At 38.2% G+C, this 13,701-nt stretch overlaps 2 protein-coding genes across 3 annotated transcripts in view; one reads left to right on the forward strand and one right to left on the reverse strand.

Moving 5' to 3' along the window:
* fbxl13 (F-box and leucine-rich repeat protein 13) overlaps positions 1–13,701 on the forward strand; it is a 236,483-nt gene that overhangs the window by 67,931 nt on the left and 154,851 nt on the right. The gene's annotated exons all lie outside the window — the stretch shown is intronic.
* Positions 4,411–13,701, reverse strand: part of lrrc17 (leucine rich repeat containing 17) — a 60,352-nt gene continuing 51,061 nt past the window's right edge. For both annotated transcript variants that reach the window (XM_060842826.1, XM_060842827.1), the window contains exons 3-4: positions 7,649–7,804; positions 4,411–5,218 (exon numbers count right to left, since the gene is read on the reverse strand). In XM_060842826.1, the coding sequence (XP_060698809.1) occupies positions 4,866–5,218; positions 7,649–7,804 (509 nt within the window). In that variant the 3' untranslated portion in view covers positions 4,411–4,865. The remainder of the gene's footprint in view (positions 5,219–7,648; positions 7,805–13,701) is intronic.

Below are 13,701 nucleotides of genomic sequence, written 5' to 3' on the forward strand. Positions count from 1 at the left end.
GTTTTCCCACTGAAGCCTAGTCTACTTGAGGCATCTCAAATTCTCCAGCATCAGATGCTTCTTTTATAGTTTGAAAAATTATTTCAGATATTTCAAAGATTTCTTTCCATTTTTCTTTATGCTAACATTGTCCTGATTTATATTTGGGTAATTATAGTCCCCCAAATTAACCACTTTTGTTTTGCATATCTTGACATTTCCTTAAAGATATTCTTCTCTGTGTGTGTCTCTCTCTCATTACCTGGGTCCTATGGAGTAATCTTTGAAATGTGGTTATATTGTTCTTGGTTCTCAACTCCAACCAAATGGATTCTGTCCTTGTTCCCTCTAAACATAGCATTTTTCCAACTCTAAAATATCTTCCTGAATCATACCGCCACTTTTTAAATCCCAAACATTACAAAAAAACCACTTTGTATCATTGAGTGTTAAATAGTCTTTCTATACTACTTAAGATGTTTATCTGTTATTTCCATCATTCATGTTCCCACACTGTTGGAATTTATAGTGCAACCTTTTTCACTGTGTTTAGATACATGCATTCTAATTCTGACTTTGTTTTCTCTCATAGTTCTTCCGCTCCTGTCTAATACGGTTTTACTATGTTTTTTGCATTATCCAACACTCTGTCTCAGTTTTTATGTAATTCATTCTTCTCTTCTACTTTTATGTGCTTATGCACACATCCTTGTCAATTTAGTTAAATTCTTCAAGGCTACACTAATAGCTCAGGTTAGCCACCCATTTTATGTCCAACTTGATTTTATCTTCACTAAAGTTAGATGAAAGAAAAATTGGGAGAGGTGTCTGATGCCATCCTGCCTCCTATCCAAAGGAACGATCTTAACATTGCCTTATAACATTCAAACTAGGGGACACAGCATGTGGGGTGGGACATCACCTTTACCTAACATGTATAATATTTGAATGCTTTTTTATTGTAACAAAATGTTTTCAAAACTTTAGATCAAAATAATAGCTTGAATAAAACTTTAAATTGGATGGGATAAACACAACAGATTACAATTTGTTTTACGTTTTGAATTTTATCAAGAAAATACATTTCAGCTAACACAGAAGAATGATTATGCAAATACAAACATACCAGAAGCAGTGGAGTGGTTAGCAGGAAGTGAGGTAAATAAGTCCACTGCTGATATTTTCATCATCACTAGTTTCTGTCAGACATGACTTGGAGGTGCCGGTGTTGGACTGGGGTGGATAAAGTTAAAAATCACACAATACCAGGTTATAGTCCAATAGGTTTATTGGGAAGCACTAGCTTTTGGAATGTTGGTCCTTCATCAGGTGGTTGTGAAGAAGGAGCGGTGCTCCAAAAGCTAATGCCTCAAAATAAACTTGTTGGTTTATAACCTGGTGTTGCGGATTTTTAATTCTGTCAGACATTACCCCTAATGTTTACACAAAAATAATAACTAGAAGTTAAATTTAGATGTTAGAGATGAAGTATTCAGGTGAAGCTAAATTAAAGGTTAATTTGACAGCTCGATGGAACGTGTGGAACAAATATCTCCATTAAGCCCACTATTGATTTTATTATCCCGGCAAGCATAAATTGAACTGTTGTGAAAACAATGGGTAAACTGACCTAGTAGTGATGTCTCACCTGTGAAGAAATCAGCCAAAACTTGGAATTGAATAGTAGAACAGAGGGCCCCCAACATCAAGAGTTGAGAAGAATAGGAGACAACATAACATTGAGACCTACAATGGAACTGTACAGGAGTTGTGCTGGTCACTGGTGTAGCTTATGCCACTCTTGTGGCTTCTTAATCAAACCAGAATTGTTAGATTATGCAGTTTGAGAGTGAATGTAGAATTATGCAAGGTCTATTAGAGAATGGAAAGAGGTGCACTTAATTTGAAGAAATGTTTTGGGGGCTTTAGCAGGACTGATTGTTACCAATTGTTAAAATGCAATAATACTCAAGTCAGGATGCTAAAAAGATATAATGCATTTTAGTCTAACAATTAGTTTGCACTGCAAAACCTGTTTGTGTATTGTGTCCCAGTTTGTTAGGTGTTAAATGCTTCCATTGGTTACAATAAAGTTTGAAGTGTGATCTTAACTCATTACTTAGAGTTAAAACTTCCATTCCAGTTTTTCGCCATTATTTCCTTCACCTAGCTTTTCAGGGACTGTAGAATCAAAGCTGACTTTGACCTTAACCTTGACAATATTTGAACCGTAATAGTAGTTACCATGTTCATTAACAATGGCAATGTTTCTATTTCAAATTTCCTTCAGCTTGCATGTTACATAGCAAATATAATTAAAACCAAAAACAGAAATTGCTGGAAAAGCTCAGCTGGTTTGTCAGCATCTGTGAAACCAAATCAGCGTTAATGTTTCAGATCCAGTGACCTTTTCTCAGACCAAGTTTAATTAAATATTTGTTTCATTTTGGCTGACAGACTACATGGGACCAGCTCTGAAGCAATGTAAGCTGTAGCAATCAGATGTTGCAACTGTTCTAGGGATGTAAAATTAAAAGACCTAACCCTAAGAGGCCCCACATGATTAATAATTAGGTGGCAATTAAGTGAGAATTTTTCTATTTGGTTTCTTCCTCTGGAAACATTAAAAAAAAGTCTTGCAAAAAGTCTTAATATATGGCATAATCACAATTGATCATATATGGCAGGAAGAGTGTCCAGAATGATAAAACATTCAAGTGTTTATTAGTTAGAGAGCCTGAAATAATTTGATAGTATTTTCTTTATTTGGTACTGCTACTGTTTTCTAGATTATTATGAAGAATAAAATACAATAAAACATTTCATAAAAATGCAGCAATACTACAAAAATGTATATAGAGTAGAAACTCGATTATCCGAATACCAATTACGCGAAAATCGGATTGTCTGAACAGAATCTGATGGTCCTGTGAAACCGTTATAACAGAGTGGTGTTACTGATAATGGTGTTGCTATCGTGTCTTTTGTTAGTAGCACAGAGTAATGAGGATTGCCTGCTTTGAAGAAGATCTGCAAATGTTGCATAAAAGAGATGTTAAAGACACTGATGCAACAATCTCAATCAGTCAATTGTAGCAATTTTAACATAATTTTAACCAACAGTAGTGCAAATATTGGGTCTTTAGTTTAACTGAGAAAAACAGGGAGGTACTCGCACAAAAAATTATGTGCAAGTGTTGCAGCAGATAAGGTGTTAATGACACTGGTCCAACAATCTTAGTCAGTCAATTGTCATAGTATTGAAAGAATTTTATCACATAGATATAACTGACATACTGAAGGATTCTAAAATGCATGACAAAGTCAGTGGTATCTTCATTCTCTCTACGAGTTCGTATCTAGTGTAACTGATCAAGTTTGTTGTATGTACTGTACTTACCATGTCTGTGAAGAGAAAATGCTCCACAGTGACAATTGAACAGAAAAGTGAGATTTTACAGCCTGGATCATGGTGAAAATTAATAGAGGATTGCACAGGAGTACAACATTGGAATAGTGACAGTGTCTGACATCAAGAAAGCAAGACCAGCGATTGAGAAATTCATCAGCCTAAGTGACAGTGCAAATGCTCTAAAAAGAAAAGCCTTGAAGCCAGCAAAAGATGAGCAGCTTGACCAAGCTGTATTTTTGTGGTTTTCACAGCAGCGTGAAAAGTGAATTCCCATATCTGGCCCGATGATACTGGAAAAAGCTGCCAGTTTCCATGAATGCCTCCACACTGGTGAGTCTGATCACAGTGTTTCCGTGGGCTGGTTACAGCACTTCAAACATCGTCATGGCATTGGGCAGCTCAGCGTTCTTGGGGAGCAGAAGTCTGTGAATGACAGCACGGTGGAAGACTACAGACTAAAACTGTAATCTATCATTCATGAAGGGAAGTATGAACCTGAGCAATTGTACAATGCAGATGAAAGTGGATTGTTCTGGCGTGCACTGCCAGATAAAACACTTGCGTCCACCTGGAAAAGCAGATGTCAGGACATAAAGCGCAGAAGGATCGGATCACAATTTTCCCTTGTGTCAATGACACTGGCACTCATAAATTACCACTTGTCTACATTAGGCAATATGCTAATCCCTGTTGCTTTAAGAACTGTGACAAGAACTTGTTTCCCGTGAAGTACAAAGCACATAATAAGGCATGGATGACATATCCCCTTTTCTCATCTTGGTTCCATGAAGATTTTGTACCTGCTGTCAGGTCACATTTGGCAAGCAAAGGATTCGAGCAACATGCCCTTCTGCTTGTTAACAACACGGGGGCACACACTGTGAAAGGCAGCTAGTTACAATCAGCAGACTATTAAGTATTTGTTTTTACCACCCAACACCACTTCAAGGTTGCAGCCGCTTGATCAGGGAATCATTGCGATTACGAAAAAATATTACCGCTATGATATGTTGCATGCTGCCCTGGGTGAAGACAATGTCATGAAGTTTTAAGCAATATGCAGTGTTTGTACAGATTTTAGTGATCAACTGAAATAAAACTCTGTTAGCATGCTTTTTAATGCAATTATGGGCAATGCAGCTTCCTTTGTTTAACATCAAATCAATTTACTAAATAATCAATTATCCGAATGAAAACCTGCCAGTGCAAGGACTTCGGATAATCGAGGTTTCACTGTATTTTTCAGTTGTCTTCCACCTGCCTTACAAAAAAAACTGTGAAATTCCTTGAAAAAGTTGGAATATGCACACCCGAAACTCTCATTTTCCATAATATTGTAATAATATTCAAGGAGGGCTAGAGCAACTGATTTTGGCATATCTAAATGCTTATGTGAAATAAGATTACATATTTGTATGTGTAGTTATGTGTTCATATGTAATAGGTAGGCATGGATTATTTGTGCTACAACTATTTAGGGTAACCTTCTGCTTTCTTCTTCTTCTGATTTATCAGAATCATATGTATCAAAATCAACTATTGTCTTTTCTTTGGGACAATCCTCATAATATTTTTTGATATACCTCTGCACAGTCCAGCCTTTATATTCATTGGGCATTGTGCATTCAAGGCCTTCAAACTGTACATTGTAGTGAACCTGCAACCAGTATGCCAAATAGTGGATTTGAAAATCACATCTCCATGGATTTCCAGTAAGAACCAGCTTCTCTATAAAGTACAGGTGCTCCAAGACGCCATATTCAAAGTTGTGCAAAACATTTGAAGATAGATCCAGCTCCTTCAGGCGCAAAAGACCAGCAAAAGCAGCTGAAATTAAAAAAAACTCTCAAATTATTTAATGTTGAGTTTATTTTAAGTTCATTTTAAATTCACTGAGATTTAGAACAGATCAAAAATTGGTCCAGCATAGAACAAAGCCATTTGCCTTCTTGAGTTGATGCTGGCTCTTTGAAAAAGCAATTCAGCTAGTCCCACTACCACTAACCTCCACCCACTCTTTCCCTGGAACATTGCAGTTTTAAAAAAAATCTACATTTATCTAATTCTTTTTTCAAATGTTATGATTTAACTTGTTTAACACTATGTTAGCCAGTGCAGTCACTGTAAAGAATACTTTTCCTCTTGATGCCTTTGATTCATTTGTTAGTTATCTTAAATCCATATTCTCTGGTTCTTGGATTAGATTAGATTACTTACAGTGTGGAAACAGGCCCTTCGGCCCAACAAGTCCACACCGATCTGCTGAAGCGCAACCCACCCATACCCCTTACCTAACACTACGGGCAATTTAGCATGGCCAATTCACCTGACCCGCACATCTTTGGACTGTGGGAGGAAACCGGAGCACCCGGAGGAAACCCACGCAGACACGGGGAGAATGTGCAAACTCCACACAGTCAGTCGTCTGAGGCGGGAATTGAACCCAGGTCCCTGGCGCTGTGTGGCAGCAGTGCTAACCACTGTGCCACCGTGCCGCCCTTATCACCTTCATCAAAGAGAGCACTTGCTGTCTATATATTATCAACCTATCCTTCTAAGGAGAAAAACCCTATAAACCTTTGTAAATTAAGTAGTTAATCTCTTGAACCATTTAAATATACTCATATAAAACGTTCATTCATACTTCAGCCATGCCACCACCCCCCCCAACTTTTACTACTGAATATCTGTAAAAAGCTTTCGGATTTGTGGTTGTTGGCGTTTTACATATTCTCCTTTTGCCTCCTTTTCCCTTTCTCCACTTTTCCTCAATTTGTTGTAGTTAGCTTTCTTTTCACTGTGTTACCAATCTAACATCTATCAAATGCACCCTCTTCCTGCTTCATTTCATAGTTGCTTTGTCAACTAGCACTGGCTTTGGTTTTTGCATCCTTCCCCCTCTTGGAAAGTTATGTTGATAACAGAACACTATTAAGGTTTGTTTCATTGTTTTGTTATAGGTTTTATTAAACCAATCTTTCATTCCAATTTACCTGGGACAGATCTACTCATACTGAAAAGAAAATTTGGATTCACTTCTATAGCTGATGAGTCCCTATCATTATTGCATAATCTTTTTGTGCCATGTTCTTGGCTTTGGAGTACTCTAGTTCTGAAATAAATTCTCACACTCACTACTGTTCAGAGCTGAATACCAGTTTTGATTAAGTCAGTGGACAAAACTGTGATGAATGTTTCTCAATATAAACAAATATAGGATCAACCAGTTTGAATTTAATAAGGATGTAGCTGAGCAATTTCTAAACGTGAGAAACTAGAAATAATGGGTGATTGAAGAGGGACAAGAGAGTCCAGGTACATTATTAAAATATAATTAATAATTACAGAAATAAAATGCTGACCTTCATATCTAGAGAATACAAATGGGTAGAAGTCATGCTTGAGCTATATAAAGTCTCTGTTAGACCACAACTGGTGTACACTGGAAGTTTGAACACTACAATATAGAAGGGTGAATTGGCCATCATAAGGCTTCTGGCTAGACTTAGCAGAACAATACCTGGATGCCAAAGGTTAAATTGTGAGGCTAGATGGTTGTAGGGATTTGGAAATTTCTTCAGTAATCATGCCAGATCAAATATCAGTTTTAAAACCTGTTGTAATTGTTGTATCCAAAGTTATTAATGAGGTCTCAAATTTGCTATTATCTCATTGAATGCAGTAAAAGGTTCTAATGGCTACTTCTTATTCCAGTTTCTATGTTGATGGCTTCAGCTAATGCAAAAAAAGTCCCATTCTTTTAGGAATTACCACTACATGGCTCAAAATTCATAAATAGATTAAAACAATTGTGAAGAGAAAAAAATATTTTGTTTCAGATCTGAGACATCCTTTCTCGTGAAAGATCTCGCATCTGAATCATTGATTCTCTCTTTCTGCAGATGCAAATCTGTAGATTAATTCCAGCACATCTGTTTTTATTTCAGATTTCCAGCTTCTGCAGAACTTTATTTTTGTCAATCCAATTGTTTCACCTCATATCATGTCAGATCTTGTTTTATTCATAATATGCAGAATTTGCCAGTAGAATGTCAATGATCCTTCTGAAGTAATTAATGCAGTCTATTTAGGACTTTTATTTGCAGATTGAGAATTTGCTTGTAAATTTGCATATTCCCATCCTGAACATTTTGAGGGATTTGGCTGTTTGCAAACTATTCAGTTTCTTCTTTTTTTAAAGCAACATCTTAACATATTATAACAACTGTGTGTTAAAACACATTGGAATGTTCTTACCAGGATTTATGTATCCTATTGCATTGCTGCTGAGGTTTAATGTTTCTAATTCATTAAAATTCATGAAGTTTTTGGCGTTCAATTGTCTGATTTTATTTTTGGATAGATCAATTTCCAGAACTTCAACAGGAATGTCGATTGGAACTTTCATTAGGCCTGTGAAAACAATAAAATTATGTTAAGCCTTTTAAATAATCACACTCTTTTGCTGTTGCACATGAAAGTCAAACATAACATTTCCTCTATCTGTTCTTGTATGTACAGATAATACATAAATGATGATAAATGAGCTTTCAGAGCTCTGAGATGCAGAGGGATATGGAATACTCTTGGAAGATACAGTGAAGGATAATGCAAAGAGATTATACAAATACATTCAGAGCAAAATAGCAATTAGGGGAGGAATAGGGCCCCTTAAAGATCAACGAGGCCAACTATGTGTGCAACCACAGGAGATGGAAGAGATACTAAATGGATAAAAAATTCATGTCAGCTTTTACTATGGAGGACGAAATAGAGGCTAGGGAACTTGGGGGAATAACTATTGATGTCAGGAAAACAGTTCAAGTCAAAGAAGAGGAAATGCTGGACATCTTAAAAAACAAAGATGGATAAATCTAAAAGACTTGATCAAGTGTATCCCAGGATGTTGAGGGAAACTAGGGAAGAAATCGTGGGGGCCCTAGTAGAGATATTTGTATCATCTGATACACCCAAAGGTTGATGAGGGCAGAGCAGTGGTCATGGTCTACATGGACTTCAGTAAAACCTTTGACAAGATTAACATGTTAGGTTAAGTAGTAAAGTTAGATCACATGGGATTCAGGGAGAGCTTGTCAATTAGATACAAAATTGGTTTTGCAATGAGGTTGGAGGTAGAGGGTTGTTTCTCAGAATGGAGGCCTTTGGCCACTGGTAATCTGTAGGGATTAGTGCTGGTCGATTATTGTTTGTCATTTATACAAATGATTTAGATGAGAATTTAGAAGGCATGTTTAGTCAGTTTGCGGATAACTCCAGAATTAGCGGTGTAGTCGACAGTGAAGAAAGTTATCTAAGATTTTTCTGAAGAAGTAACAAAGAGGATTGATAAGGACTGAGCAGTAGATGTGATATATATAGACTTCAATAAGGCATTCAACAAGGTTCCCCATGGAAGACTGGTTAGCAAGGTTAAATCTCACGGAATACAGGGAGAACTAGCCATTTGGATACAGAACTGGTTTAAAGGTAGAAGACAGAGGGTGGTAGCGGAGGGTTGTTTTTCAGACTGGAGGCCTGTGACCAGTGGAATGCCACAAAGATCGGTGCTGGGTCCACTACTTTTTGTCATTTATATAAATGATTTGGATGTGAGCATAAGAGGTACAGTTAATAAGTTTGCAGATGACACTAAAATTCGAGGTGTAATGGACAGTGAAGAAGGTTAACTCAGATTACAACAGGATCTGGACCAGATGGGCCAATGGGCTGAGAAGTGGCAGATCGAATTTAATTCAGGTAAATGGAGGTGCTGCATTTTGGGAAAGCAAATCTTAGCAGGACTTATACACTTAATGGTAAGGTCCTAGGGAGTGTTGCTGAACAAAAAGACCTTGGAGTGCAGATTCATAACTTCTTGAAAGTGGAGTTGCAGGTAGATAGGATAGCGAAGAAGGCATTTAGTATACTTTCTTTTATTGGTCAGAGTATTGAGTACAGGAGTTGGGAGGTCATATTGCGGCTGTACAGGACATTGGTTAGACTACTGTTGGAATATAGCATGTAATTCTGTCTCCTTCCTATCGGAAAGATGTTATGAAACTTGAAAGGGTTCAGAAAAGATTTACAAGGATGTTGCCAGGGTTGGAGGATTTGAGTTATCGGGAGAGGCTGAACAGACTGGGGATGTTTTCCCTGGAGTGTTGGAGTTGAGGGGCGACTTTATAGAGGTTTACAAAATCATGAGGGGTATGGATAGGATAAATAGACAGAGTCTTTTCCCTGGGGTGGGGGAGTCCAGAACTAGAGGGCATAGGTTTAGGGTGAGAGGAGAAAGATATAAGAGAGAACTAAGGGGCAACTTTTTCATGCAGAGGGTGGTACGTGTATGGAATGAACTGCCAGAGGAAGTAGTGGAGACTAGTACAGTTGCAACATTTAAAGGCATTTGGATAGGTATATGAATAGGAAGAGTTTGGAGGGATATGGCACGTGTGCTGACAGGTGGGACTAAATTGGGTTGGGATATCTGGTCAGCATGGACGGGTTGGACCGAAGGGTCTGTTTCCATGCTATACATTTCTATGATTCTATGATTCTGATTAGGTTATCGGGCTGAGGAGTGGCAGATGAAGTTTAGTTTGGATAAAAGCAAGGTATTTCATTTTGGTAAAATGAACAAGGACAAGACTTATACAGTTACTGGTAGGGCCCTACATAGCATTGTAGAACAGAGAGACCTAGGGGTTCATATGCATAGTTCTTTGAAAGTTACATCACAGGTAGACAGGGTGGTAAAGAAGGTATTTAGTACGCTTGCCTTCATTGCTCAGATCATTGAGTAGAGGAGGAGGGACCTCATGTTGAGGTTTTACAGGACATTGGTGAGGTCATGTTTGGATATTGTATACAGTTCTGCTTACCCTCTATAGCAAGGATATTTTTAAAGTGGAGAGGGTTCCTTGGATATCCGTGGACTTTTTTTAAAAAACTGGAGCATAGGAAATTGAGGGGTGACCTCATAGAAGTTTAGAAAATCATGAAGTGCATAGATAAGGTGAATAGTAAAGGTTTTTTCCTTAGGATGGGGGAGTTTAAAACAAGTGTGCATAATTTTAAAGTGAGAGGAGAAAGATTTAAAAGGGATCTGAGGGCAACTTTTTTCACACAGTGGATAGTATTATATGGATTGAACTGCCAGAGGAAGTAGTAGATGGTGATACAGTTACAACAGGTAAAAGACATTTGCTCACATTCATGAATCGGAAAGCTTTGGAGGAATATGGACCAAATGCAGGCAAGTGAGATTTGTTTAGTTTGGGAAACATGATCAACATGGACGAGTTGGATTGAAGGGTCTATTTCTGTGCTCTATGACTCTATAAATAAAAGGTTTCAGTTATACAGGATATTGGTGAGACCATATCTGAAGTACTATATGTAGTATTGGTCAGTTTCTTTAAGGAACAACGTAAATGCATTGGAAACAGTTCAGAAAGCATCCTAGACTAATCTCTGGAATATGTGGGTTTTCGTCTTCAGAAAGGTTGGCTAGGCCAGGCTTGTATCTGTTGGAGCTCAGAAGAGTAAAGAGGTGACGACTTAGTGCATGTGAGAAGGAAGTTTCCTCTTGTGGAAATTTCTAGGAGTAGGAGTCACTACTTAAAATAAAAGGTCATCTAGTTAGGACTGAGATGACATAACTTTTTTTTCTACACAGAGAGTCATGAGTCTTTGGAATGGTCCTCCTTGAAAACAACGAAAAAAGAATTTATTGAAATTGTTTTTAAACAGAGGTACATAGCTTCTTAATAATCAAGAGGTGAATAGATAACTTAGGTACACAGGATTATTGAATCATAAGATAAACTATTATCTTATTAAATGATTCAGCATGCTTGAGGGGCCAAGTAGCCTAGTCTTGTTGCTAATGTATTTGTTCACAGATATCTTTGTATGTGTGTTGAACGGGTTGACAGAGTGGATACTTGGACTGAGGCAGGAGACGAGAAAGTTGGGAGGTGATAGGAGGGAAAGTGAAGCATGTAAAAAGGTACAGTAAATGGAGAGAAGGTGGAGCTTGTGTTATTGATGGTGGCTGTCTTTCAGTTTGAGAAGATTTCCACTGAAATGTAAGTTCCTGCCAATAATCTTAATGTGACTGAACATGCCAAGTTTTGTCCAGAGATCTTACGGCAGGATGTCCTAAAAGGGTAGTGAGATCTGGAAACCAGGATGTGTTTCCTTTCCTTTTAGGTCTATGCTGCTACTTTGCCACATCATTAAGATGGTGTTACTTAATGCATGGTGGAACTTGCAGAATAGGTTGTTGCCATTTTGAACAGTTCATAGCCAACTCAATCCAATTATGGTTGTTAATCCTACTAGCCTTCAAGGAGTGCTTCAGGATAACTTTGAAGCTTATTTGGTTCACCCATGGAATGCTGGTTATTTATTGCAGGATTTGAGTACAGGAGCAATGATATCTTTCTGCATTTGTACAGGGCTTTGGTGAAATCATATCTGGAGTATTTTGTGCATTCTTGGTCTCCTTTGTTTGAGGAAGGATGCTCTATCCATGGAGGGAATGCAACAAAGATTCACCAGACTGACACATGAACAGTAACTGGATCTGTTAGGATAGTATTCATTGGAGTTTAGAAGAATGAGAAGTGATCTCATAAAATCATGTAAAATTACAAGAGGACTAGACAGGCTGAAAAGAGGATGAATGCTCCCAATGATTGGGGAGTTCAGAACAAGGGTCACAATATAAGGACTGGCCACTTAGGACTGAGATGAGAAATTTTTTCATTCAGAAATACAGGTGAACCTTTGGAATTTTTTGCCACAGAAGGGAGTTGAGGATAAAACATTGAATGTTTCCAAGAAGAAGTTAGAAATATTTCATAAGGCTAAAGATATCAAAAGGTGTGAGATAAAGTGAGAACAAGGTTGAATGATTAGCCATGATTATACTGAATGATGGAGCAGGCTCAAAGGGCTGAAAGGCCTGCTTCTATTTTCTGTTTCTATTTGCAGTTTGAGAAAGTCAGCACTTGCTGAGAAAAATACTTTTAAATTATCTGAACAAGTAACTAGTCCAGTGACCTTGACTTTGCCTGAATGTTCATAGATCTGGCTTCAAGAAGATAGTAGTTATTTGTTCAGTTGTCTTTCTAGTTCATCCAGAGGCATTTAAATCCTAATTTAATGTCAGGATTTTGTCTGCAAGGGAGGAACTATCTCAATAATTTCCACAGCATAATTTCTCTCTCATTTTGGAGTCAGTTACCATGTCACATTTCCTGAAGATTTATTTTTGGGAGGGGCATGTGGACCTTCTTCCCAAATCCATAGGATGAATGAATACAGTTTGATGTGAACATAAGTAAATTGGTTATAAGGCCTCAGCTTGAACAATACTGGGGTCACAGACTTTGATTCTCCTCCATTTGATTTTCTTTGTAGTTCTTTTTGGCACTTCTACTTGGTAACTTAGGATAGCCTAGACAGTAACATCTGCCATTATGAATGATAGAACATAGAAAAATACAGCAGTACAGGCCCTTTGGCCTTCGATGTTGCGCCGACCCAAGCCCACCTAACCTACACTAGCTCACTATCCTCCATATGCCTATCCAATGCCCGTTTAAATGCCCATAAAGAAGGAGGGCATTCCATGGACTCACGACTCGCTGAGTAAAGAATCTACCCCTAACATCTGTCCTATACCTACCTCCCCTTAATTTAAAGCTATGCCCCCTCGTAATAGCTGACTCCATACATGGAAAAAGAATCTCATTGTCAAACTTATCTAAACCCCTAATCATCTTGTACACCTCTACCAAGTCACCCCATAACCTTCTTTTCTCCAATGAAAACAGCCCCAAGTGCCTCAGCCTTTCCTCATATGATCTTCCTACCATACCAGGCAACATCCTAGCAAATCTCCTCTGCACCCATTCCAGTGCCTACACATCCTTCCGATAGTATGGCGACCAAAACTGCACACAATACTCCAGATGTGGCCGCACCAGAGTCTTATACAACTGCAACATGACTTTAGGACTCCGGAACTCAATTTCTCTACCAATAAAAGCCAGTACGCCATGTGCCTTCCTCACAGCACTATTTACATGGGTGGCAACTTTTAGAGATCTGTGTACGTGGACACCAAGATCCCTCTGCTCATCCACACTATCAAGTATCCGACCATTAGCCCAGTACTCCATCTTCTTGTTACTCTTACCAAAGTGAATCACTTCACACCTACCTACATTGAACTCCATTTGCTACCTTTCTGCCCAGCTCTGCAACTTATCTATATCCCGCTGTAACGTGCCACATCC

Source organism: Hemiscyllium ocellatum, chromosome 23, assembly GCF_020745735.1.
Source record: "Hemiscyllium ocellatum isolate sHemOce1 chromosome 23, sHemOce1.pat.X.cur, whole genome shotgun sequence".
NCBI lineage: Eukaryota > Metazoa > Chordata > Chondrichthyes > Orectolobiformes > Hemiscylliidae > Hemiscyllium > Hemiscyllium ocellatum.